Source organism: Anolis carolinensis, unplaced genomic scaffold, assembly GCF_035594765.1.
Source record: "Anolis carolinensis isolate JA03-04 unplaced genomic scaffold, rAnoCar3.1.pri scaffold_14, whole genome shotgun sequence".
In the NCBI taxonomy this organism is placed as follows: domain Eukaryota; kingdom Metazoa; phylum Chordata; class Lepidosauria; order Squamata; family Dactyloidae; genus Anolis; species Anolis carolinensis.
The window spans coordinates 7,092,400-7,120,263 of NW_026943825.1; the positions used below are offsets into that span (position 1 = coordinate 7,092,400).

General features: G+C 42.8%; 1 protein-coding gene across 2 annotated transcripts; it reads left to right on the forward strand.

Annotated features, from left to right (window-relative positions):
* LOC103281987 (centromere protein F) lies at nt 1-27,625 on the forward strand. 2 transcript variants are annotated; one of them, XM_062965173.1, is made up of 11 exons: nt 1-703; nt 758-1,255; nt 4,015-4,067; nt 7,253-7,379; nt 10,554-10,690; nt 17,373-17,450; nt 17,554-17,668; nt 20,639-21,408; nt 22,971-23,235; nt 23,802-23,954; nt 27,266-27,625. In XM_062965173.1, exons 2-10 carry the CDS (start codon nt 1,069-1,071, stop codon nt 23,942-23,944), a joined length of 1,875 nt encoding a protein of 624 aa, XP_062821243.1. In that variant the 5' UTR covers nt 1-703; nt 758-1,068; the 3' UTR covers nt 23,945-23,954; nt 27,266-27,625. The 2 variants fall into 2 exon arrangements, with proteins under 2 accessions (XP_062821243.1, XP_062821244.1); XM_062965174.1 differs by lacking the exons at nt 1-703; nt 758-1,255 and adding an exon at nt 3,789-3,885.
* The last annotated feature ends 239 nt before the right edge of the window (nt 27,626-27,864 follow it).

The following is a 27,864-nucleotide window of genomic DNA, read 5'->3' on the forward strand; positions in this document are numbered from 1 at the left end:
GAGGTTGTTGCGGTTGAGGTTGTTAAGGATGTTGAAGATGAGGATGTTGAGGATGAGGATGAGGTTGAGGTTGAGGTTGTTGAGGATGTTGAGGATGAGGATGTTGAGGATGAGGATGTTGAGGATGAGGATGAGGTTGTTGAGGTTGAGGTTGTTAAGGATGTTGAAGATGAGGATGTTGAGGATGAGGTTGAGGTTGAGGTTGTTGAGGATGTTGAGGGTGAGGATGTTGAGGATGAGGATGTTGAGGATGAGGATGTTAGTATGAGGATGAGGTTGTTGAGGTTGAGGTTGTTAAGGATGTTGAAGATGAGGATGTTGAGGATGAGGATGAGGTTGAGGTTGAGGTTGTTGAGGATGTTGAGGATGAGGATGTTGAGGGTGAGGATGTTGAGGATGAGGATGTTGAGGATGAGGATGTTAGTATGAGGATGAGGTTGTTGAGGTTGAGGTTGTTAAGGATGTTGAGGATGAGGATGTTGAGGATGAGGATGAGGTTGAGGTTGAGGTTGTTGAGGATGTTGAGGATGAGGATGTTGAGTATGAGGATGAGGTTGTTGAGGTTGAGGTTGTTAAGGATGTTGAAGATGAGGATGTTGAGGATGAGGATGAGGTTGAGGTTGTTGAGGATGAGGATGTTGAGGATGAGGATGTTGAGGATGAGGTTGTTGAGGTTGTTAAGGATGTTGAAGATGAGGATGAGGTTGTTGAGGTTGTTAAGGATGTTGAAGATGAGGATGTTGAGGATGAGGATGAGGTTGTTGAGGTTGTTAAGGATGTTGAAGATGAGGATGTTGAGGATGAGGTTGAGGTTGAGGCTGTTGAGGTTGAGGTTGAGGTTGTTGAGGATGTTGAGGATGAGGATGTTGAGGATGAGGATGTTGAGGATGAGGATAAGGTTGTTGAGGTTGAGGTTGTTAAGGATGTTGAAGATGAGGATGTTGAGGATGGGGATGAGGTTGAGGATGAGGTTGAGGTTGTTGAGGCTGAGGTTGACGCTGAGGTTGAGGACGAGGAGGTTGAGTTTGAGGATGAGGTTCAGGTTCAGGTTCCGGTTCAGGTTTGTTTATGTTTATTTATACCCCAATTTTTCTCTCCGCAAGGAAACTCAAAGAGAGTAGGATGCTCAAAACCTTCCTCTTGTCTCTACCTTTCCTGCCTTGCAGGTGCCAGGTAGAACTGGAAAAGCTCCAGTCCGGCTCCCACTTGGTGATGCTGCCTCCCCGCTGGGGTTCCCCGACACCCTGGGCCAAAGGTAAGGAACCCAGATGCGGGAAACGGCCGGAGGTTTTCTTGGTCCACGTTTTGCCGGAGCTGCTCCTTCCCACGCGGATGCCCAGCCGGGGATTAGACACGCTTAGCCAGATGGACTGAGAATTAGCAGCCGGGGGGAGAAAGGGACACGGCAAACAGGTTCACTCCCAAGGCAACTTGCGTTACACACTTGTGCGATAATCTGCTAAAAGACTAATCCGTTTATTTCAGTGTAAGCTTTCATTACTGTTTATATATATATACTACCGTGGGTATATATATAAACAGTATATTGTATTTATGTATGTTGTAAGCGGCCCGAGTCCTTCCAGGGAGATGGGGCGAGATATAAATAAAGTTTATTACTTACTAGCTTGGGTACCCGGGGAAAAATTATAATTACCATATATACTTGAGTATAAGCCGACCCGAATATAAGCCAAGGCACCTAATTTTACCACAAAAAACTGGGAAAACATTGTATAAGCTGAGGGTGGGTAAATTTCCGAAATAAAAACAGATACCAATAAAATTACCATATATACTCAAGTATAAGCTGACCCGAATATAAGCCAGGGAAAAATTATAATTACCATATATACTTGAGTATAAGCCGACCCGAATATAAGCCAAGGCACCTAATTTTACCACAAAAAACTGGGAAAACATTGTATAAGCTGAGGGTGGGTAAATTTACGAAATAAAAACAGATACCAATAAAATTACCGTATATACTCGAGTATAAGCCGACCCGAATATAAGCCAAGGCACCTAATTTTACCACAAAAAAACTGGGAAAACATTGTATAAGCTGAGGGTGGGTAAATTTACGAAATAAAAACAGATACCAATAAAATTACCGTATGTACTTGAGTATAAGCCGACCCGAATATAAGCCAAGGCACCCAATTTTACCACAAAAAAACTGGGAAAACATTGTATAAGCTGTGGGTGGGTAAATTTACGAAATAAAATTACCGTATATACTCGAGTATACGCCGACCCGAATATAAGCCAAGGCACCTAATTTTACCACCAAAAAAAAACAACAAAAAACTGGGACAACATTGACTCCAGTATAAGCCGAGGGTGGGAAATTTCAGAAATAAAAATAGATACCGATAAAATTACATTAATTAAGGCATCGGTAGGTTAAATGTTTTTGAATATTTACATCAAACTCTAATTTAAGATAAGACTGTCCAACTCTGATCAAATCATAATTCTCATCTTCTTCAATGTCAATGTGCTTATGTATCCTTTTAATAATAATAGAGCAAAATAATACATGTAATAATAATAATAATAATAATAATAATAATAATAATAAATACAGGAAAACAATACAAGTAATAATAAATAGAGTAAAATAATAAATGCAATAATAATAATAAGATCAGAGTGAAATAATAAATGTATTATTAATAATAATAAAAATAGAGTACAATAAATGTAATAGTAGCAACAATAATAGAGAAAAATAATAAATGGAATAATACCAATAATAATAGAGAAAAATAATAAATGTACCATATATTCTCGAGTATAAGCTGACCCAAATATAAGCCAACCAAGACCCTCGCCCGAGTATAAGTCAAGGGGGGCTTATTCAGTCTTAGGAAAAGGGCTGAAAAACTAGGCTTATACTCGAGAATATATGGTATATAATAATTATATATTAATTACAATATATTATTATTATTATTATGATTATTATTATTATTAGCCTGGGTACTCGGCGTTGCCCAGGTTACCCGGGGAAAAATATAATTATATAATATTATTTATTAATTATAATATCTATTATTAGTATTAATATTAGTATTACTAGCTTGGGTACTCAGTGTTGCCCAGATTATTTGAAAAAGTTGTTTTTTTTATTGTCCAAAATGCATAAGGTTGTGGGTGAACTACAACTCACATTATGCCAGATGAACCCGCTGAAACTCCATCAGTATTTGAAGTTTGTGATGTTGGGCAAGTTGGCTCTGGATGCAAATTTGGTGCTGAACTTGCAGACCGAAAGGTCGGCGGTTCGAATGCGAGGAGTGGGGTGAGCTCCCGCTGTTGGCCCCAGCTTCTGCCAACCTAGCAGTTCGAAAACAGTTAGCAAATGTGAGTAGATCAATAGGTACTTCACCTTTACTTAAAGGCAGTTATATAAACCCGAAAGCAGGGCCGGTCCAACAAGGAGGCAAATTAAGCAGTCGCTTGGGGTGCAAACATACGGGGGCGCAGTCGAGACTGCTTTTTCTGTTGATTTCTTGTAAAACATGATGTTTTGGTGCTTAATTTGTAAGATCTTAATGTAATTTGATGTTTAATAGGCCTTTCCTTAATCCCTCCTTATTATCCAACATTTTCACTTATCCAATGCTTTTATTTTTCAGTGATTTTTTTTGGGGGGGGGGGGGGTGCCAAAATTCTGTTCGCCTACGCTTGAAAATTACCTAGGGCCGGCTGTGCCCACAAGGTTTCTTGAGCTGACGGGAGAGGCAGGGAAATAGAGGTGTTTATATCTTTAAAGTTCCTGGTCCTTAAGGATGAGAAGAAATCACATGGACAAAGGAGAGGCAGCTGGTGGGATTTCTAGTCTTTGGGAGGCAAAGCAGGTTACTATGGTGGCCAAAGGTGAATTTGTAGCATAGGTTGCATTCACATTGATATACTTTGTGTGTGTATATATAATTTAATAATAATAATAATAATAATAATAATAATAATAATATAACAATTTAATAATAATTATTATGGTTTCAGGTGGAGCTGAGGCCAAAGCAGAGCTGGGCAAGGGCCTTGGGTCTGGAACAGAGGTAAGTACTAAAACTCCCTTAGCGGTTGCTTCATTGTGACCAGGGCTTATTTTATTTTATTTTATTAGTATCATACTAGCTGTGCCTGGCCACGCATTGCTGTGGCTTATGGAAATCCTTTGTTGGCCAGGTGGAATAGCAGTGAATAGCCTTGTAGCCTCAAAGCCTGGCTGTTTCCTTCTTATGGGAATCCTTGTTTGGTGAGTTAGAATGCAACGAAATAGGCTTGCTGCTTGGAAGCCTGGGTACTTGTGTTCTAGAGGAATGGATTTTTGGGCTACTAGAATCCAACATTCTGCCAGCCTGTTTATGTTGGATAAGTGAGACTCTACTGTATATTTATAATCTTATATTATCTGCTTAGAACTGGATTATATGAGGCCCCTTCTTCACAGCTGTATAAAATGCACACTGAAGTGGATTATATGGCAGTGTGGAGTCAAGATAATTCAGTGCCAAGCAGATAATATAATATTATAAATGGGTTATATAGCTGTGTGGAAGGGCCTTGAGTCTACACTGCCATATAATCCAGTGCAAATTAGATAATCTGTGGAAGAGGCCAAAGTGAGGCCTAACTGTGCCTGTCACCTGAGCTGAGTAGGTTGCTAGGAGACCAAGTGGACGGAACTTAGCCTTCTAACTGGCAGCAATAGGATAAAAACAATTATTCCTCTCTCTCTCTAATTAGGACTTTCTTTTCCTTTTCTTTTTGTTGTATTAACCTAGAGCCGTGGATGATAGGTTGTGTTGTCAAATTTCGAGGTTGGGGGGCCTGTAGTTTTGTTGTTTTGTCCGCTGCCCTGATGCCATCACTCTTTTATATATATAGATATATCTGGTGTTGCCTGGGTTTGCGTTTTCTTCATACGAAGGCATTGTTTGTTTAGGGGACTTAGGTAATATCACTGAAGTTGGGTCCAGATCCGTCAATGCCTGGGTTCAGTGCTCTCTGGATAAGGGTGAACTACAACTCCCAGATCAGAGATCAATCACCCCCAAACCAGGACTGTATGTTGGGTCTGTGTGCCAAGTTTGGTCCAGATCTGATGTCAGCTGGGTTCAGTGCTTTCGGGATGCAGGTGAACTATAACTCCCAAAATCAAGGTCCATTCCTACTAACCCCTGCAGTATGTTCAGTTGGTTATATACTGTATATACTCGAGTATAAGCCTAGTTTTTCAGCCCTTTTTTTAAGACTAAAAAAGCTACCCTCGGCTTATACTCGGGTGAGGGTGCTGGTTGGCTTATGTTTGGGTCAGCTTATACTCAAGAATATATGGTACATTTGTTCAGTTGGTTATATACTGTATATACTCGAGTATAAGCCTAGTTTTTCAGCCCTTTTTTAAGACTCAAAAAGCCCCCCTCGACTTGGGTGAGGGTCCTGGTTGGCTTATATTTGGGCCAGCTTATACTCGAGAATATATGGTACATTCATTATTTTTCTCTATTATTATATTTATTATTTTTCTCTATTATTGTTGCTGCTATTACATTTATTTTACTCTATTTTTATTATTATTATTCATATATTTATTATTTCATTCTGATCTTATTATTATTCCATTTATTATTTCACACTATTTATTATTACATGTATTATTTTCTGTATTTATTATTATTATTACATGTATTATTTTACTCTGTTGTTATTAAAAGGATACATAAGGGCATTTACATTGAAGAAGATGAAAATAATGATTTAATCAGAGTTGGGCAGTCTTATCTTAAATTTGAGCTTGATGTAAATATTCAAAAACATTTAACCTACCGATACCTCGATTAATGTAATTTTATTGGTATCTGTTTTTATTTCTGAAATTTATCACCCTCGGCTTATACTGGAGTCATTGTTTTCCCAGCTTTTTTTGTGGTAAAATTAGGTGCCTTGGCTTATATTTGGGTTGGCTTATACTCGAGTATATCTATGGTTGAATACATGATTAAACAATTTTATACCACTACTAGCTGTGCCCAGCCACGCGTTTCTGTGGCGTTGTCTGGTGGTGTTGGTGAGAACTTGTTGAGGCTGGATGGCCATCTGTCAGGAGTGCTTGGATTGTATCCTCCTGCGTGGTAGAAGGAAGTTGATCTGGATGATCCTTAGGGGTCACTCCAAACCTTAGGATTGTACAATGATGTTGTTGTTATTATTATTATTATTATTATTATTATTAGTAGTAGTAGTAGTAGTAGTAGTAGTAGTATTGAGAGGCTGGGTGGCCATCTGTTGGGAGTGCTTGGATTGTGTCCTCCTGTGTGGTAGAAGTTGATCTGGATGATCCTTAGGGGTCACTCCAAACCTTAGGATTGTACAATGATGTTGTTGTTATTATTATTATTATTAGTAGTAGTAGTAGTATTGAGAGGCTGGGTGGCCATCTGTTGGGAGTGCTTGGATTGTGTCCTCCTGCGTGGTAGAAGTTGATCTGGATGATCCTTAGGGGTCACTCCAAACCTTAGGATTGTATGATGTTGTTGTTGTTGTTATTATTATTATTATTAGTAGTAGTAGTAGTATTGAGAGGCTGGGTGGCCATCTGTTGGGAGTGCTTGGATTGTGTCCTGCATGGCAGAATTGGGTTGGACTGGACGGCCTTTAGGGGTGTCTCCTAACTGTCTGATGCTATGATTCGATGTGTATTATTATTGTGCAGATATTGGATGGCCATCTGTGAGGAGTGGTTGGATTGTGTCCTCCTGCATGATATAAGGAAGTTGAACTGGATGATTCTTAGGGGTATCTGCTAACCTTAGGATTGTATTATTAATTATTGTTATTATTATTATTGAGAGGCTGGGTGGGCATCTGTTGGGCTGAGTAGGTTGCTAGGAGACCAAGTGGGCGGAGCTTAGCCTTCTAACTGGATAAAAACAATTATTCCTCTCCCTCTAATTAGGACTTTATTTTTCTTTTCTTTTTGTAGTATGAACGTAGAGGCATGGATGAGGGGTTGTGCTGCCAAGTTTAGTGTTTCTGGGATGTGTAGTTTTGTTGTTTTGTCCGAGGCCGAAATTTCATTACCCTTTTATATATAGATAGATTGGTGAGGGGGGGGGGAAATCTCAAAGCAAATAACAAGGCAAGACACTTGCTAAAACTGATCAGATCATAATAAAATGCTTAAGATAATAAGTCATTGACCATATGACATTGGGCCATGCCAATCTTCCTTTTCCAGAAGGCTCAGGCTGGCAGTGCCCCACTTGGGGGTCTCTGTGGGCAAGAGGCCTCTTCGAGTGTGACGGAAAACGGCAAAGACGGACAGCCCACATCTTCAGGAGAGAAGCTGGTGACAACTAACCAAGGTACTGGAATGCAGTGGTTGCTTGTATACATCCCACTGTCGGACAGCTCTTACCATCGGGAAGTTCTTCCTAATGTTTAGTTGGTTGAGAAGGAGACTTGAGCACCATGTTTGAATATTTATTCAAATGTTGGTGCGGACTATCGTTGGTGCAGTCCAATGGCTCTTTAATTGTAGGTAAACTATAAATCCCAGCAACTTACAACTCCCAAATGCCAAGGTCTATTTTCCCCAAACTCCACCAGCGTTCACATTTGGGCCTATTGAGTATTGGTGCCAAGTTTGGTCCCGATCCATCATTGTTTGAGTGCGCAGTGCTCTCTGGATGTAGGTGAACTACAACTCCCAGCAACTACAACTCCCAAATGCCATGATCTATTTTCCCCAAACTCCACCAGCGTTCACATTTGGGCCTATTGAGTATTGGTGCCAAGTTTGGTCCCGATCCATCATTGTTTGAGTGCGCAGTGCTCTCTGGATGTAGGTGAACTACAACTCCCAGCAACTACAACTCCCAAATGCCATGATCTATTTTCCCCAAACTCCACCAGCGTTCACATTTGGGCCTATTGAGTATTGGTGCCAAGTTTGGTCCAGATCCATCATTGTTTGGAGTCCACAGTGCTCTCTGGATGTAGGTGAACTACAACTCCCAGCAACTACAACTCCCAAATACCATGATCTATTTTCCCCAAACTCCACCAGCGTTCACATTTGGGCCTATTGAGTATTGGTGCCAAGTTTGGTCCCGATCCATCATTGTTTGAGTGCGCAGTGCTCTCTGGATGTAGGTGAACTACAACTCCCAGCAACTACAACTCCCAAATGCCATGATCTATTTTCCCCAAACTCCACCAGCGTTCACATTTGGGCCTATTGAGTATTGGTGCCAAGTTTGGTCCCGATCCATCATTGTTTGAGTGCGCAGTGCTCTCTGGATGTAGGTGAACTACAACTCCCAGCAACTACAACTCCCAAATGCCATGATCTATTTTCCCCAAACTCCACCAGCGTTCACATTTGGGCCTATTGAGTATTGGTGCCAAGTTTGGTCCCGATCCATCATTGTTTGAGTGCGCAGTGCTCTCTGGATGTAGGTGAACTACAACTCCCAGCAACTACAACTCCCAAATGCCATGATCTATTTTCCCCAAACTCCACCAGCGTTCACATTTGGGCCTATTGAGTATTGGTGCCAAGTTTGGTCCAGATCCATCATTGTTTGGAGTCCACAGTGCTCTCTGGATGTAGGTGAACTACAACTCCCAGACTCAAACTTCAATGCTCACCAAACCCAAACAGTATTTTCTGTTGTCATGGGAGTTTTGTGTGCCAAGTTTGGTCTAATTCTATTGTTGGTGGAGTTCAAAATGCTCTTTGATTGTAGGTGAACTATAAATCCCAGCAACTACAACTCCCAAATGCCATGATCTATTTCTCCCAAACTCCACCAGCGTTCACATTTGGGCCTATTGAGTATTCGTGCCAAGTTTGGTCCAGATCCATCATTGTTTGCCTCCACAGTGCTCTCTGGATGTAGGTGAACTACAACTCCCCCCAACTACAACTCCCGAATGTCAAGGTCTATTTTCCCCAAACTCCACCAGTGTTCTCATTTGGGCCTATTGAGTATTCGTGCCAAGTTTGGTCCAGATCCATCATTGTTTGGAGTCCACAGTGCTCTCTGGATGTAGGTGAACTATAAATCCCAGCAACTACAACTCCCAAATGCCATGATCTATTTCTCCCAAACTCCACCAGCGTTCACATTTGGGCCTATTGAGTATTGGTGCCAAGTTTGGTCCAGATCCATCATTGTTTGGAGTCCTCAGTGCTCTCTGGATGTAGGTGAACTACAACTCCCAAACTCAAGATCAATGCTCACCGAATTCTTCCGGTATTTTCTGTCAATCATGGGAGTTCAGTGTGACAGGTATGGTTCAGTTCCATCATTAGTGGAGCTCAGAATGCTCTTTGAGTGTTGGTGGACTATAAATCCCAGCAACTACAACTCCCAAATGCCAAGGTCTATTTTCCCCAAACTCCACCAACGTCTACATTTGGGCCTATTGAGTATTGGTGCCAAGTTTGGTCCCGATCCATCATTGTTTGACTCCGCAGTGCTCTCTGGATGTAGGTGAACTACAACTCCCAGCAACTACAACTCCCAAATGCCATGATCTATTTTCCCCAAACTCCACCAGCGTTCACATTTGGGCCTATTGAGTATTGGTGCCAAGTTTGGTCCAAATCCATCATTGAGTCCGCAGTGCTCTCTGGATGTAGGTGAACTACAACTCCCCCCAACTACAACTCCCGAATGTCAAGGTCTATTTTCCCCAAACTCCACCAGTGTTCTCATTTGGGCCTATTGAGTATTGGTGCCAAGTTTGGTCCAGATCCATCATTGTTTGAGTCCGCAGTGCTCTCTGGATGTAGGTGAACTACAACTCCCAAACTCAAGATCAATGCCCACCGAATTCTTCCGGTATTTTCTGTCAATCATGGGAGTTCAGTGTGACAGGTATGGTTCAGTTCCATCATTGGTGGAGTTCTGAATGCTCTTTGATTGTAGGTGAACTATAAATCCCAGCAGCTACAACTCCCAAATGCCAAGGTCTATTTTCCCCAAACTCCACCAGCGTTCACATTTGGGCCTATTGAGTATTGGTGCCAAGTTTGGTCCAGATCCATCATTGAGTCCGCAGTGCTCTCTGGATGTAGGTGAACTACAACTCCCCCCAACTACAACTCCCGAATGTCAAGGTCTATTTTCCCCAAACTCCACCAGTGTTCTCATTTGGGCCAATTGAGTATTCGTGCCAAGTTTGGTCCAGATCCATCATTGTTTGCCTCCACAGTGCTCTCTGGATGTAGGTGAACTACAACTCCCAGCAACTACAACTCCCGAATGTCAAGGTCTATTTTCCCCAAACTCCACCAGTGTCCACATTTGGGCCTATTGAGTATTGGTGCCAAGTTTGGCCCAGATCCATCATTGTTTGAGTCCGCAGTGCTCTCTGGATGTTGGTGAACTACAACTCCCAGACTCAAGATCAATGCCCACCAAACCCTTCTTGTCCATCTCCTCCTTGAGTTGCTTTGTATTAGAACCTCTGACCACAGCAGAAGAGTGTTCCTTCTCCTCCTGAATTGTCTTCTTCCCTCCGTTCAGAGTTGAGTTCCACTCTCGCCCAAGCCGAGGCCCGTTTGCAGGAGAAGGAAAAGGAGTTGTGGTCCTTGCAAGGGCAGCTGGAGCTCACCAAGGCGGAGCTGGACCAGTGGAAGAAGCAACACGGCAACCAGGCAGAGGTAAGCTGGACAAAGATCTGAGGTGTTCCTAAGAGTCTCCCTGTCGATCAGTGACTCCCAAAGTGGGTGATACCGCCCCCTGGTGGGCGCTATTAGGAAACAGGGGCGGGGCCAGGGGAGGGGCGGGGCCTCTTCCCAAGGGCCGGAGACAGGGCTGAGCATCTAGGTGCCTGTTAGGACACACAGGGGGTGGAGCTAGAGGAGTGGGCGTGGCTTCTTCCCAATTGCCTGAGATAGGGCTGAGCATCTATACCTCTCCTGAGGCGCTTGTTGGGACACAGAGGGCGGAGCTAGGGAAGGGGGCGGGGCCTCCTTCCAAGAGACCGAGACAGGGCTGAGAATCTATACCTCTCCTGAGAGATCTTTTAGGACTAAACGGCGGGGCTAGAGGCCAGGGCAGGGCCTCTTCCCAAGAGCGTGAGATAGGGCTGAGCCTCTATACCAGGGGTCCTCAACCTTTTTAAGCCGAGGGCCGGTCCACAATCCTTCAGACTGTTGAGGGGCCGGATTATCATTTGAAAAAAATACAAACAAATTCCAATGCACACTGCACATGTCTTATTTGTAGTGCAAAAACAACAACAACAACAACAACAACAACGAAAGAACAATACAGTATTTAAAAATAAAAACAATTTTAACCAACATACATTTATAGGGATTTCAATAGGAAGTGTGGTCCTGCTTCTGGCCAATGAGATAGTCAAGTTAATTAGGGTTGTTGTTGTTGTTGTTGTTGTTGTTGTTGTGTCCCTTCAAGTCATTTCAGACTTTGGGTGAGCCCAAGTCTAAAATTTATTTATTTATTTATTTATTTATTTATTTATTTATTTATTATTTACTGCATTTATTTACTACATTTGTATCACACCCTTCTCACCCCAAAGGGGACTCAGAGTGGCTTACAAATTATATGTACATACAATATATTATATTATTAGCATAGCACAATATTAGCATTATATATTACTATATTGAACTATACCACAATACTGTAATATTATTAGTAATATTATATGTAATATAGAATATATAATTAATATTATATGGTATTATTATTAGTGTTATATTGTATTACATTATAATATTATTATCAATATTATATGTATATACAATATATTATATTATAAAACTGAGGGCGGGGGCCAGGTAAATGACCTCGGAGGGCCGCATCCGGCCCACGGGCCTTAGTTTGGGGACCCCTGCTCTATACCTTCCCTGAGGCACTTGCTAGAATACGGGGGCGGGGTATAGAGGTTCAGCCCCGTCAAGCACTTGGGAAGAGGCCCCGCCCCCTCCTCTAGCCCCGCCCCCTGTGTCCTAGCAGGCACCACAGGACAGTGATAGAAGCTCAGCCCTGCCTCAGAGCTCGTAACTCCGCCCATCCCACTCCTGGCCACCCATTTGTAGCCCCGCCCACCACTCCCTCCCCCTCCCAGCCCTGCATCTTGGACTACGGGAGAGGCTCAGCCTCTGGAGCAGGAGCCACGCCCACCCCTCTAAGCCACACCTCTGAGTAATATTTTTTCTGGAAAGGGGACGGGAGGCCAAATAGTTTGGGAACAAATGGGCGGCCAGGACTGGGATGGGCGGAGTTATGAGCTCTGAGGAAGGGCTGAGCTTCTATCCCTGTCCTGCGGTGCCTGCCAGGACACGGGGTGGGGCTAGAGGAGGGGCCTCTTCCCAGGTGCCTGACAGGGCTGAAACTTTATACCCCGTCCCTGTGTTCTAACAAGCACCTTAGGGGAGGTATGCAGAGACACTTGGGAAGAGGCCCCGCCCCGGCCTCTAGCCCCGCCCTTTAGTCCTAAAAGGCCTCTCAGGAGAGGTATAGATGCTCAGCCCTGTCTCAGGCTCTTGGAAGGAGGCCCCGCCCCCTTCCCTAGCCCCGCCCTTTAGTCCTAAAAGGCCTCTCAGGAGAACTATAGAGGCTCAGCCCTGTCTCGGGCTCTTGGAAGGAGGCCCCGCCCCCTTCCCTAGCCCCGCCCTTTAGTCCTAAAAGGCCTCTCAGGAGAGGTATAGATGCTCAGCCCTGTCTCAGGCTCTTGGAAGGAGGCCCCGCCCCCTTCCCTAGCCCCGCCCTTTAGTCCTAAAAGGCCTCTCAGGAGAACTATAGAGGCTCAGCCCTGTCTCGGGCTCTTGGAAGGAGGCCCCGCCCCCTTCCCTAGTCCCGCCCTTTAGTCCTAAAAGGCCTCTCAGGAGAACTATAGAGGCTCAGCCCTGTCTCGGGCTCTTGGAAGGAGGCCCCGCCCCCTTCCCTAGTCCCGCCCTTTAGTCCTAAAAGGCCTCTCAGGAGAACTATAGAGGCTCAGCCCTGTCTCGGGCTCTTGGAAGGAGGCCCCGCCCCCTTCCCTAGTCCCGCCCTTTAGTCCTAAAAGGCCTCTCAGGAGTGGAATAGATGCTCAGCCCTGTCTCACGCTCTTCGAATGAAGCCCCGCCCCCTTCCCTAGCCCCGCCCTTTAGTCCTAAAAGGCCTCTCAGGAGAGGAATAGATGCTCAGCCCTGTCTCACGCTCTTCGAATGAAGCCCCGCCCCCTTCCCTAGCCCCGCCCTTTAGTCCTAAAAGGCCTCTCAGGAGAACTATAGAGGCTCAGCCCTGTCTCGGGCTCTTGGAATGAAGCCCCGCCCCCTTCCCTAGCCCCGCCCTTTAGTCCTAAAAGGCCTCTCAGGAGAACTATAGAGGCTCAGCCCTGTCTCGGGCTCTTGGAAGGAGGCCCCACCCCCTTCCCTAGTCCCGCCCTTTAGTCCTAAAAGGCCTCTCAGGAGAACTATAGAGGCTCAGCCCTGTCTCGGGCTCTTGGAAGGAGGCCCCGCCCCCTTCCCTAGTCCCGCCCTTTAGTCCTAAAAGGCCTCTTAGGAGAACTATAGAGGCTCAGCCCTGTCTCGGGCTCTTGGAAGGAGGCCCCGCCCCCTTCCCTAGCCCCGCCCTTTAGTCCTAAAAGGCCTCTCAGGAGAACTATAGAGGCTCAGCCCTGTCTCGGGCTCTTGGAATGAAGCCCCGCCCCCTTCCCTAGCCCCGCCCTTTAGTCCTAAAAGGCCTCTCAGGAGAACTATAGAGGCTCAGCCCTGTCTCGGGCTCTTGGAAGGAGGCCCCACCCCCTTCCCTAGTCCCGCCCTTTAGTCCTAAAAGGCCTCTCAGGAGAACTATAGAGGCTCAGCCCTGTCTCGGGCTCTTGGAAGGAGGCCCCGCCCCCTTCCCTAGTCCCGCCCTTTAGTCCTAAAAGGCCTCTTAGGAGAACTATAGAGGCTCAGCCCTGTCTCGGGCTCTTGGAATGAAGCCCCGCCCCCTTCCCTAGCCCCGCCCTTTAGTCCTAAAAGGCCTCTCAGGAGAACTATAGAGGCTCAGCCCTGTCTCGGGCTCTTGGAAGGAGGCCCCGCCCCCTTCCCTAGTCCCGCCCTTTAGTCCTAAAAGGCCTCTCAGGAGTGGAATAGATGCTCAGCCCTGTCTCACGCTCTTCGAATGAAGCCCCGCCCCCTTCCCTAGCCCCGCCCTTTAGTCCTAAAAGGCCTCTCAGGAGTGGAATAGATGCTCAGCCCTGTCTCACGCTCTTCGAATGAAGCCCCGCCCCCTTCCCTAGCCCCGCCCTTTAGTCCTAAAAGGCCTCTTAGGAGAACTATAGAGGCTCAGCCCTGTCTCGGGCTCTTGGAATGAAGCCCCGCCCCCTTCCCTAGCCCCGCCCTTTAGTCCTAAAAGGCCTCTCAGGAGAACTATAGAGGCTCAGCCCTGTCTCGGGCTCTTGGAAGGAGGCCCCGCCCCCTTCCCTAGTCCCGCCCTTTAGTCCTAAAAGGCCTCTCAGGAGTGGAATAGATGCTCAGCCCTGCCTCACGCTCTTCGAATGAAGCCCCGCCCCCTTCCCTAGCCCCGCCCTTTAGTCCTAAAAGGCCTCTCAGGAGAGGGATAGATGCTCAGCCCTGTCTCACGCTCTTCGAATGAAGCCCCACCCCCTTCCCTAGCTCCGCCCTCTGTGTCCCAACAAGCGCCTCAAGAGAGGTATAGATGCTCAGCCCTGTCTCAGGCTCTTGGGAAGAGTTTTCCCTTGGAAAACCACATCCTTGAGCCGCAGTCCCTGTTTCTTTCCTCCCCGACATCTTTACGAGACTTCCGTTCTCCTCCCTCGGCCAAGAAAGGGACAATGTTATTGCCCCCATTAATTATCTCCTATGTTTACTTGCAAGGAAGCGCCACTAAAGGTGGCGGCCAAATATTTTTCATTTCAATAAAAAATAATTTTACAAGGCTGCGGCTCATCTGCAGAGTGCAATTTTACAAGGGAACAGGGCAAATGTTCCTTGGCTGGCGAAGAGAGAGACGCTCCGTCTAAACTCTGCAAAGGCCAAGGAGCGGATGCAGCGACTGCGACGCTGACAATCTTCAATAATCTTAATACTGTCTAACACCGTTTTTGTTCCTGGGCTAAAAATGCCATTTCCTAATTGGTTCTCTCTTTAAAACATGGGGAAAGTTTATGAAACTTGCCAAACGTTGTTTCTGTGGGACACCTTGCACAACATTTTGCTCTAGTTTTCCAATGATTATCTAATAGAGTCTCAACTTTTTATTTATTTATTTCGTGTCAAAAGCATTGCATAATAAATAAGTTTAAAAATGATAAAACCAGTCTCAACTAATTCAATACAATACAAAAACGAAGTGCCTCGAGTTGGACAACTACTGTATATACTCGAGTATAAGCCTAGTTTTTCAGCCTTTTTTTTAAGACTGAAAAAGTCCCCCTTGGCTTATACTCGGGTGAGGGTCCTGGTTGGCTTATATTTGGGTCAGCTTATACTCGAGAATATATGGTACATTTATTATTTTTCTCAATTATTATTGGCATTATTATATTTATTATTTTTATCTATTATTATGGGCATTATTACATTTAGTATTTTTCTCTATTATTAATGGCATTATTACATTTGTTATTTTTCTCTATTATTGTTGGTATTATTACATTTATTATTTTTCTCTATTATTGTTGCTACTATTACATTTATTTTACTCTAATTTTATTATTATTAATGCATTTATTATTTTACTCTGATCTTATTATTATATTTATTATTTTACTCTATTTATTACTACATGTATTATTTTCCTGTAATAATAATAATAATAATAATAATAATTATTATTATTATTACATATATAATTTTCCTGTATTATTATTAAAAGGATACATAAGCACATTTACATTGAAGAAGAGAATAATGATTTGATCAGAGTTGCACAGTCTTATCTTAAATTTGAACTTTATATAAGTATTCAAAAAAATGTAACCTACTGATGCCTCAAATAATGTAATTTTATTGGTATCTACCGTATATACTCGAGTATAAGCCGACCCGAATATAAGTCGAGGCACCTAATTTTACCACACAAAAACTGGGAAAACATTGACTCCAGTATAAGCCGAGGGTGGTAAATTTCAGAAATAAAAACAGATACCAATAAAATTACATTAATCGAGGCATTGGTAGGTTAAATGTTTTTGAATATTTACATAAAGCTCAAATTTAAGATAAGACTGTCCAACTCTGATCAAATCATTCTTCTCATCTTCTTCAATGTAAATGTGCTTAAGTATCCTTTTAATAATAATACAGTAAAATAATACACGTAACTTGGGTTAGAATATATGCGACAGAGGCTTAGATGTTGGAAGAACAATAACAAGTTTATTCAGACACAAGCTTGGTGGTTACAATGTTGTTCCTCAGAGGTATTCTTATTAACAGTTACAATACTAGAATGAGATGAATCAACTCTCTAAAGTGTCACTTCTTTTACTTAAAGTAGTTAAAACTTCTTCCTCTGCTACTTTTAAACCATTACTTCAGTGGATCTCTGTGAGTCCAGCTGGGATTGGTTCCCAAAGTGTGAAACTTGGAATTTCCAGTGACTTTGAACCACAATCATCCCTGTGATATATTATCACAGATTCTCTGTGCCTTACCAGGACACAGACTACATTAAATAAGTCACCAAACTTATTTAAAACCGACTCAAAATGAACAATTGAGTCTCCTTGATCCCATCAACCTGGAATCAATCTTCCCTATGACTCATCAGAGCACAGACTCACTGACTTTTTTAAAAACTCTGCACTTCTCCAACTAAACGGCAGTTGGCTCCGCCTACTTCTCCATGGCAACCAGCTTCTGAGTGCTGAGATGCAATAACTGTAATACTTACCCTTTTAAAACATAAACACACAATTAAACATAACATCTGCAAACCAAAATTCGTATTTCATTACAAATACCAATAATAATAGAGAAAAATAATAAATGTACCATATATTCTCGAGTATAAGCTGACCCAAATATAAGCCAACCAGGACCCTCACCCGAGTATAAGCTGAGGGGGGCTTTTTCAGTCTTAAAAAAAAAGGCTCAGAAACACGCAATCATTGTGTCGTCGAAGGCTTTCACGGCCGGAATCACTGGCCGGCTAACACCTCCCAACAAAGGATTCCCCCAGGGAGGAAGCAGCCAGGCTTCGAAGCTGCAAGGCCATTCAATGCTCATCCAAGGCGGCCAATGGCAACATTCACACGTGCCTCCAACAGACAAGAGTTTTTTTCTCCCACCCTGGACTTTCCACAGATATATAAACCCCACTCGCCTAGTTTCCAAGTTGTGAAAGTTGGCCTTTGTTTTGGTTTTGTTTTTATCCCAGGCCAGTGCATTGGGATGTCGAGGAAGACGGATGTCGGAGGACGTGGGGCACCAACGGCGAAGCAGGGAAGCACAGAAAGTGAGTGTTAAGCCTCCCCGAACCCCGACACCGAAGGGAAGCACTTGTCGATCTTGGCAATCTTCCCTATGCCTCACTTTCCTCTTTATGTTGATCTCTAAAGCAGGGCCTTGTGGGGAGAGAGTTGGCCCCGTCCAGTGGCAGCCGTTACCGAAGCACCAGCTTCTCCCGCTTGGAGCAGTCAGCCGAGAAAGCAGGGACGCCCTTGAAACACAAAGGTGAGCCTGGAAGTTCTTATGAGTTAAATTAGCCTCCCTTCATAAAGCGGTACCTACATTTCCTACAACTGTCTTTCAAGCTGCTTAGGTCCACAGCGAGCTAGGCTATGAATGGTCGGGAACTCAATCCGACCCGGGCTTCGATCTCATGGCCTCTTGGTCAGTAGCAATTTAGTGCAGCTAAATTAGTTAAATTAGCCTCCCTTCATAAAGCGGTACCCAAATTTCCTACTCAACAGATGTTTGGTCAACAGTAAGCTAGGATATTAATAATAATAATAATAATAATAATAATAATAATAATAATAATAATAATATGCAACTGTCTTTCAAGCTGCTTAGGTCAACAGCAAGCTAGGCTATTATTCGGAGATACTGGACAGGGTCAGGTGAGAAAGGTCTCATGAAATAGGGCCGAGTCCTTGATGGAGTACTTCCTCATTCCTCATGGTTGGTAGCCAGCTGCAATAAATCACTACTTAGGTCAACAGTAAGCTGGGCTATTCATAATAATAATAATAATAATAATAATAATAATAATAATAATAATAATAATATGCAACTGTCTTTCAAGCTGCTTAGGTCAACAGCAAGCTAGGCTATTATTCGGAGATACTGGACAGGGTCAGGTGAGAAAGGTCTCATGAAATAGGGCCGAGTCCTTGATGGAGTACTTCCTCATTCCTCATGGTTGGTAGCCAGCTGCAATAAATCACTACTTAGGTCAACAGTAAGCTGGGCTATTCATAATAATGATAAGGATAATGATAATAATAATAATAATAATAATAATAATAATAATAATAATAATATGCAACTGTCTTTTGAACTGCTTAGGTCAACAGCAAGCTAGGCTATTAATAATAATAATAATAATAATAATAATAATAATAATAATAATCAACTGTCTTTTGAGCTGCTTAGGTCAACAGCAAGCTAGGATATTAATAATAATAATAATAATAATAATAATAATAATAATAATAACTTTATTCTTCTATCCCGCTTCCATCTCCCCGAAGGGATTCAGGGCGGCTAACACGGGGCCGAGCCTGGGATAATTACAATAAAACAGAATAAAATACATACTTAATACATAGTTTGTTTGCCAGAAGGTCATGGGGGGGATCTTGTCGACTCCTATGAATGCAGCCTGGAATCGCATCGGCCTTTTTTGCTGAAGCATGACACTGTTGGCTCAGGCTCAGCTTGTGGCCTACTAAGGCTCCTGGGTTCCTTTCACATCATAGATTATACATATAATGACTTCCTTAAAACACTACATTCCTATGGATGCAGGCTGGAATTGCATTGGCCCTTTTTGTTGCAGCATGACACTGCTGGCTCAGGCTCAGCTGGTGACCTATTAAGGGCCCTTCCAGATAATCCCAGGAATGGTCAGGAACTCAATCTGACCCGGGATTCGATCTCATGACCTCTTGGCAAACAAACTATGTATTAAATATGTATTTTATTCTGTTTTATTGTAATTATCCAGGCTTGTCCCTGTGTTAGCCGCCCCGAATCCCTTCGGGGAGATGGAGGCAGGATACAAGCATAAAGTTATTATTATTATTATTATTATTATTATTATTATTATTAATAATAATAATAGCCCAGCTTGCTGTTGACCTAAGCAGCTCGAATGACAGTTGCTTATTATATTATGACACAGCAAACAAGATAGATATCCTGGATTTCGTATCACAAAATCACAAGTCAAACACTTCCCAAGTTATTGTTATTATTATTATTACATTATTATTATTATTATTATTATTATTATTATTATTATTTTATTATGACACAGCAAACAAGATAGACATGCTGGATTTCATATCACAAAAACTTCCCAAGTGTCTAGGACTGTGTGATGCCTTTTCGGATGATGCATGCAGATCCCAGTAGGGTGGCCTTTTGCAGTTGGCAGATCATGATTTTGTCAATGGCTATTGTTTCCAGGGTCCCATTCGTGAGCCACAGCCAGGTCTTCTCCTTATCAGCTTTTCCTTCAATTTTGTCAAGGAACTTTCCATGCAATGTTTTGTTGTGCCAGCTGTCAGCTCTAGTTTGTAGTGCAGTTTTCTTGTACTCATTCTAATTATATTTATTATTATTAATAATAATAATAATAATAGCCTAGCTTACTGCTGACCTAAGCAGCTCGAAAGACAGTTGCATATTATTATTAGTAATAGTAGTATTAGTAGCCTAGCTTGCTGTTGACCTAAGCAGCTCGAAAGACAGTTGCATATTATTATCATTATTATTAGTAGTAGTAATAGTAGCCTAGCTTGCTGTTGACCTAAGCATCTTGAAAGACAGTTGCATATTATTGTTATTATCATTGTCATTGTCATCATTATTATTAATAGCCTAGCTTGCTATTGACCTAAGCAGCTCGAAAGACAGTTGCATATTATTATTAGTAATAGTAGTATTAGTAGCCTAGCTTGCTGTTGACCTAAGCAGCTCGAAAGACAGTTGCATATTATTATCATTAGTAGTAGTAATAGTAGCCTAGCTTGCTGTTGACCTAAGCATCTTGAAAGACAGTTGCATATTATTGTTATTATCATTATCATTATCATCATTATTATTAATAGCCTAGCTTGCTATTGACCTAAGCAGCTCGAAAGACAGTTGCATATTATTATTATTATTGATAATAATAATAATAGCCCAACTTGCTATTGACCTAAGCAGCTCGAAAGACGGTTGCATATATTATTATTATTATTATTATTATTATTATTATTATTATTATTAACCCAGCTTGCTGTTGACCTAAGCAGCTTGAAATACAGTTGCATATTATTATTATTATTATTATTATTATTATTATCCCAGCTTGCTGTTGACCTAAGTAGTGATTTATTGCAGCTGGCTACCAACCATGAGGAATGAGGAAGTACTCCATCAAGGACTCGGCCCTATTTCATGAGACCTTTCTCCTCTGACCCTGTCCAGGATCTCCGAAGGGCCAGGAGGACGTGCAGACCCTCAAGGCGGAGGTCTTGGTCCTCCGCCGGCGCTTGGACGCCTCCGAGAGCCAACGCAAGACCCTCCTTGAGACCTGTTGGCAGCAAGAGAAGACCCGGAGCTCCATCCCGGAGAGGCAGGCACCACTATTGGGGCTGAGAGCCCTGTCGTGGCAGAAGAAGAAGGAGGACCAAGGAGACCAGGTCTTGGATGGAAGACATCACGTGGAGAAGAGGAACGGAGAAGGCGAGAAGGATGAGAAGAAAGAGGAGGACTCCGAGAAGGAGAAAGAAGAGGTAGATGTTCCAAAGGAGGTCCAAGAAGAAAAGGACCTCTCCAAGGAGGACGTCAACGTGGAAGCCTTGCAAGAGGAACTCCGGACCTTGGTTGCCGGCAAAGCCGAAGCAGAAGCCCAAGCCAAGCTGGTCCAGGAGAAGCTCCAAAATCTACAGACCACGTTGGGGAAGCAGACGGAGAGGTTGGCACAAGCCATGGAGACCCAAAGGCACCATGTCCAGGAGCTTCTGGCCGACGCCGAAGAGAAGGACCGCCTCATAAAAGACCTCCGCAAAGAGCTAGAAGACACCAAGAAAGCCTTGGATGTGGCCAACGTGGAGGGACAGAGACTACGTATGTTGATGGAGCACAGCGAGGAGGAACCCCATAGAGATGCCTCCAAACAAGACGTGGAAGTGGGCACGGAAGAGGTCCCACAGTCTCCGGTACAAGAAAATCCTCCAGATGCAAAACTGACACAAGTAAGATTTTTTTTTTTTTTGCCAACTTGGTGGTCATTGTACACTTAAAATGGGAGTTATAGTTTCCCAAGGTCCATACCCTTCTCCGGGTGCATCTCCACTGGAGACCCATTTTAAATGCCAATATGATGATGACGATGACGACGATGATGATGATGATGCCATGTTTCCATGCTGTGCAGTCCTGGGAGTTATAGTTTCCCAAGGTCCATACTCTTCTCGGGGTGCAACTGCATTGGAGAATGAATGTAGTCGGGACCCATTTTAAATGCCATTATTATTATTATTATTATTATTATTATTATTATTATTATTGACACAACGACGTTGTATGACACAGCAAACAAGATAGATATGCTGGATTTCGTTTCACAAAATCACAAGTCGAACACTTCCCAAGTGTCTAGGACTGTGTGATGTATTTTCGGATGATGCATGCAGATCCCAGTAGGGTGGCCTTTTGCAGTTGGCAGATCGTAATTTTGTCAATGTCTATTGTTTCCAAATGCCGGCTGAGATATTTTGGCACGGCACCCAGTGTGCCCATCACCACCGGGACCACCTGCACTGGTTTCTGCCAGAGTCTTTGAAGTTCAATCTTGAGGTCCTGAGTGCGGCTGAGTTTTTTCTGTTGTTTTTCTTCAATGCGACTGTCACCTGGGATGGCGACATCAATGATCCTTATTATTATTATTATTATTATTATTATTATTATTATTATTATTATTATGCCATGTTTCCATGCTGTGCAGTCCTGGGAGTTATAGTTTCCCAAGGTCCATACTCTTCTCGGGGTGCATCTGCATTGGAGAATGAATGTAGTCGGGACCCATTTTAAATGCCATTATTATTATTATTATTATTATTATTATTATTATTATTATTATTATTATTATTATTATGCCATGTTGCCATGCTGTGCAGACCCATTTTAAATGCCATTATTATTATTATTATTATTATTATTATTATTATTATTATTATTATGCCATGTTTCCATGCAGTGCAGTCCTGGGAGTTATAGTTTCCCAAGGTCCATACTCTTCTTGGGGTGCATCTGCATTGGAGAATTAGTCAGGACCCATTTTAAATGCCATTATTATTATTATTATTATTATTATTATTATTATTATTATTATTATTATGCCATGTTTCCATGCTGTGCAGTCCTGGGAGTTATAGTTTCCCAAGGTCCATACTCTTCTCGGTGTGCATCTGCATTGGAGAATGAATGTAGTCGGGACCCATTTTAAATGCCATTATTGTTGTTGTTGTTGTTATTATGCCATGTTTCCATGCAGTGCAGTCCTGGGAGTCATAGCTTCCCAAGGTCCCTTGCACCCCACTTTGAATGCCATGGCTCCGTGCAACAGAGTCCTCCTGGGAGTTATAGTTTCCCAAGATCCATATGCTTCTCTGTGTGCATTTACAATATGGAACGAATGCCTTTGCACCCCACATTAAATGCCATGGCTCTGTGTGATGGAGTCCTCCTGGGAGTCCTAGTTTCCCAAGGTCCATACCTTGATGAAGTCATGAGTGCTTTTGCTCTTTCTTTTCAGCTGGAGGCTTCTCTCGCTCAACTTGTGCAGGAAAACCAGGCTCTGCGGGACGAACTGGCCTGCTGGAAAGGAGGCGAGGGTGGCAGATCCGAGGGTGAGGAAAAGTGGGGTGCCGTCCTAGAGTCCTTGTCCCAGGTGAACCAGAGAGATGCCCAGACCCAGACCGAGGTGCCCGAGGCCGGCCAGCGGAGGCGGGAGCGGGTCTCGGTGGCCTTCGACGACACCCAGTACGAACCCTATGGCCTTCCTGAAGTAGTCATGAAGGGTAAGTGGGACCAATGGAGCCATCATCGCATTATTATTATTATTATTACAGGCAATCCCAGTGAAGAATGGGAGTATTTATTTATTTATTTATTTATTACTAGCTTGCGGACCCGGCGGTGCCTGGGTTATTAGTAGAGGGCATTGAGTTGTTTTGGGATGTGAGGAAATATCACTTAAGTTTGGCCCAGATCCGTCGTCGGCTGGGTCCAGTGCTGTCTGTATAAGGGTGAACTACAACTCCCAAAGCCAAAGGACAATCACCCCGAAACCCTGCCTGTTTGCACAGTTGGGCATGATGAGGCAGTGTGCCAAGTTTGGTCCAGATCCGAAGTCGGCTGGGTTCTGGATAAGGGATTGAGGTTCCAGGTTTTACCCTGCCACTTTTGGACTCTGGCTTGCTGAGGTTCTCCTGCAAGTATCTGTACTGGCTGTTAGGAAGGGTGGGAGTTGAAATCAACCTGGAAGGCTGATGTTTGCCCATGCCTGGCCTGGCTGGATTGGTACTAATGCTATACTCATTGGAGCAGTGGCGTTTATTTTATTTTGGCTCGTCTCCCCTTCCAGGATTTGCCGACATCCCATCCGGCCCTTCCTGCCCGTACGTCCTCCGCCGGGGCATTTTGGGGAGCGCCCCTGTGGCTCGGATGGCACCCAGAGCAGAGCCCGAAGAGGATTCCCTGGAAGCGGACGAAGGGACGGGCGTCTGAGAAGGCAAGGGTGAGTGGGAGAGAGCTCCTGGCACACTCAGCCGGATACATTGGGTGAGTGGGGACGGCACTTCTCTCCTAGACTCAGCTTAAGGTCGCAGAATAAATATTGTAATGTATATTAATATTATTATTATTAACACCCATTGGCACACATCAGATGTAACGGGGAGGCACTTCTCTCCTAGACTCAGTTTAGGGTCCCAGAATAAATATTGTAATTTATATTATTATTATTATTATTATTATTATTATTATTATTATTATTAACACCCATTGGCACACATCAGATGTAACGGGGAGGCACTCCTCTCCCAGACTCAGCTTAGGGTCACAGAATATCTATTGTTATTAATATTCATATTATTATTAACACCCATTGGCAGAAATCAGATGTAACAGGGAGACACTCCTCTCCTAGACTCAGCTTAGGGTCCCAGAGTAACTATTGTTATTTATATTAATATTATTATTAACACCCATTGGCACACATCAGATGTAACAGGGAGGCACTTCTCTCCTAGGGTCCCAGAATAAATATTGTTATTTATATTAATATTATTATTAACACCCATTGGCACACATCAGACGTAATGGGGAGGCACTTCTCTACTAGACTCAGCTTAGGGTCCCAGAATAACTATTGTAATTTATATTTATTATTATTATTATTATTATTATTATTAAACTTTATTTGTACCCCGCTAGCATCTCCCGAAGGACTCGATGCAGCTTACAAAGGCCAAGGCCTCAACACACAATATAACAATACAAAACAAAAGGCAAATTAAAACAATTAAAACAGTATAAACAAGCAGTAAACAATACGCTAAAACACAATAAAACTGGGCATTAATATTATTATTAATATTATTATTAACACCCATTGGCACACATCAGATGTAACGGGGAGGCACTCCTCTCCTAGACTCAGCTTAGGGTCCCAGAATAACTATTGTTACTTATATTAATGTTATTAACACCCATTGGCAGACAACAGATGGAATGGGTAGGCACTCCTCTCCTAGGCTCAGCTTAGGGTCCCAGAGTAACTATTGTTAATTAATATTATTATTATTAACACCCATTGGCACACATCAGATGTAATGGGGAGACACTCCTCTCTCAGACTCAGCTTAGGGTCCCAGAGTAACTATTGTTATTTATATTAATATTATTATTAACACCCATTGGAACACATCAGACGTAATGGGGAGGCACTTCTCTCCTAGACTCAGCTTAGGGTCCCAGAGTAACTATTGTTATTTATATTAATATTATTATTAACACCCATTGGAACACATCAGACGTAATGGGGAGGCACTTCTCTCCTAGACTCAGCTTAGGGTCCCAGAGTAACTATTGTTATTTATATTAATATTATTATTAACACCCATTGGAACACATCAGACATAATGGGGAGGCACTTCTCTCCTAGACTCAGCTTAGGGTCCCAGAGTAACTATTGTTATTTATATTAATATTATTATTAACACCCATTGGAACACATCAGACGTAATGGGGAGGCACTTCTCTCCTAGACTCAGCTTAGGGTCCCAGAGTAACTATTGTTATTTATATTAATATTATTATTAACACCCATTGGAACACATCAGACGTAATGGGGAGGCACTTCTCTCCTAGACTCAGCTTAGGGTCCCAGAGTAACTATTGTTATTTATATTAATATTATTATTAACACCCATTGGAACACATCAGACGTAATGGGGAGGCACTTCTCTCCTAGACTCAGCTTAGGGTCCCAGAGTAACTATTGTTATTTATATTAATATTATTATTAACACCCATTGGAACACATCAGACATAATGGGGAGGCACTTCTCTCCTAGACTCAGCTTAGGGTCCCAGAGTAACTATTGTTATTTATATTAATATTATTATTAACACCCATTGGAACACATCAGACATAATGGGGAGGCACTTCTCTCCTAGACTCAGCTTAGGGTCCCAGAGTAACTATTGTTATTTATATTAATATTATTATTAACACCCATTGGGATACATCAGACGTAATGGGGAGGCACTCCTCTCTCAGACTCAGCTTAGGGTCCCAGAATAACTATTGTTATTTATATTAATATTATTATTAACACCCATTGGGACACATCAGATGTAACGGGGAGGCACTCCTCTCCCAGACTCAGCTTAGGGTCACAGAATATCTATTGTTATTAATATTCATATTATTATTAACACCCATTGGCAGAAATCAGATGTAACAGGGAGACACTCCTCTCCTAGACTCAGTTTAGGGTCCCAGAATATCTATTGTTATTCACACATCAGATGTAACGGGGAGGCACTTCTCTCCTAGACTCAGCTTAGGGTCCCAGAGTAACTATTGTTATTTATATTAATATTATTATTATTAACACCCATTGGCACACATCAGACGTAATGGGGAGGCACTCCTCTCTCAGACTCAGCTTAGGGTCCCAGAGTAACTATTGTTATTTATATTAATATTATTATTAACACCCATTGGAACACATCAGACGTAATGGGGAGGCACTTCTCTCCTAGACTCAGCTTAGGGTCCCAGAGTAACTATTGTTATTTATATTAATACTAGCTGTGCCCGGCCACGCGTTGCTGTGGCTTAGTGGTGGTGGTATCGGTTAAAACTTGTTGTGGAATTTTTATTTGACGTTATTTGTATTTTTTTAAATTAATTTTACTGTCACTTATCTTTTTTATTTGTTATATTTTATTATTTTGTTGTATTATTTTTAGTCATACTATTTTTGTTATAGTATTTTATTGTATTAATTATTTTAGTGTTTTTCATAATTTTTATTGTATTATTTGTATTTATTTTTTTATCATTATTTTATTAACACTGGGCTGAGTGGGTTGCTAGGAGACCAAGTGGGCGGAGCTTAGCCTTGTAACTGGCAGCAATGGGATAAAAACTATTATTCCTCTCCCTCTAATTAGGACGTTATTTTTCTTTTCTTTTTGTTGTATCAACCTAGAGGCATGGATGAGGGGTTGTTCTGTCAATTTTCGAGGTTGGGGGGTGTTTACTTTTGTTGTTTTGTCCGCTGCCGTGATGCCATCACTCTTTTATATATATAGATTATTATTAACAGGACCTGCTTATTGTTATGGGGCTGAAACGAAAGGAAAGCGAAAGCAAGCATGATGACCGTGCGGCTTTCGTTTTCGTTTCGCCTCTCGTTTCCTTTGGAAATGTCCTCGTTCGTTTTGCGTAGGTGTGAATGGTCGAAGGAAATGAAGGAAAAAGCTTTCTTGCACATCTCTAGTAACAACCCTTGTTTGTCTGCTTTTCTCTTTAAGCCGCAACTCACTTCCCCTGCAATGGCGTTGGATCTGTGCTGCATTGTGGCAGCAGGACCTGGGATGTTTTGGTTTGTGCCGACAATGTGTTTTGCACCAATTGCTGGGAAAACTAGCAGCTTGCAGGTGGGAAGCATCCCTTGGAAGCGGGATGAAGGATCTTCCCATCCGGACCTTGCCGCCCCTTGCTCACCATTGGAGGACAATCGCATTTCATCGTGACCATTGCGGATTGGTAGCCAATCCTGGACCTGTAGTTCTGGGATGCTTTTCGTTCCAAGCCAATGACTAAGAGGGATGAACATATGGCTTGGGGTGGTGGTCCCTCCTCCACACATAATAAACAACAAAAGGACCGAGCTTTTGAGTGTGTTGCTTTGCCAAAGGTTTACACCACAAACCAGCATTGACATGAATGCATGCCTACATAAAACTCCATTCAAAATATGGTAAAGTCTACGCTGGGGGATATGAATGAGTTGATGTGATGTGAGTTGTAGTTAATCCACAACCTTATCCCTTTGATATAATTACAAAATTGACTTTTTAAATAACGTGGGCAACACTGGGTACCCAATTATTATTATTATTTTATTATG

Excerpts from the sequence above, each read along its gene's own strand:
- LOC103281987 (XM_062965173.1), top strand. The coding sequence starts at position 1,069 with ATGTTTATTTATACCCCAATTTTTCTCTCCGCAAGGAAACTCAAAGAG. Across the intron at positions 7,380-10,553 it reads GCTGGTGACAACTAACCAAG|AGTTGAGTTCCACTCTCGCC; the intron begins GTACTGGAATGC and ends CCCTCCGTTCAG. Across the intron at positions 23,236-23,801 it reads TCCTGAAGTAGTCATGAAGG|GATTTGCCGACATCCCATCC; the intron begins GTAAGTGGGACC and ends CTCCCCTTCCAG.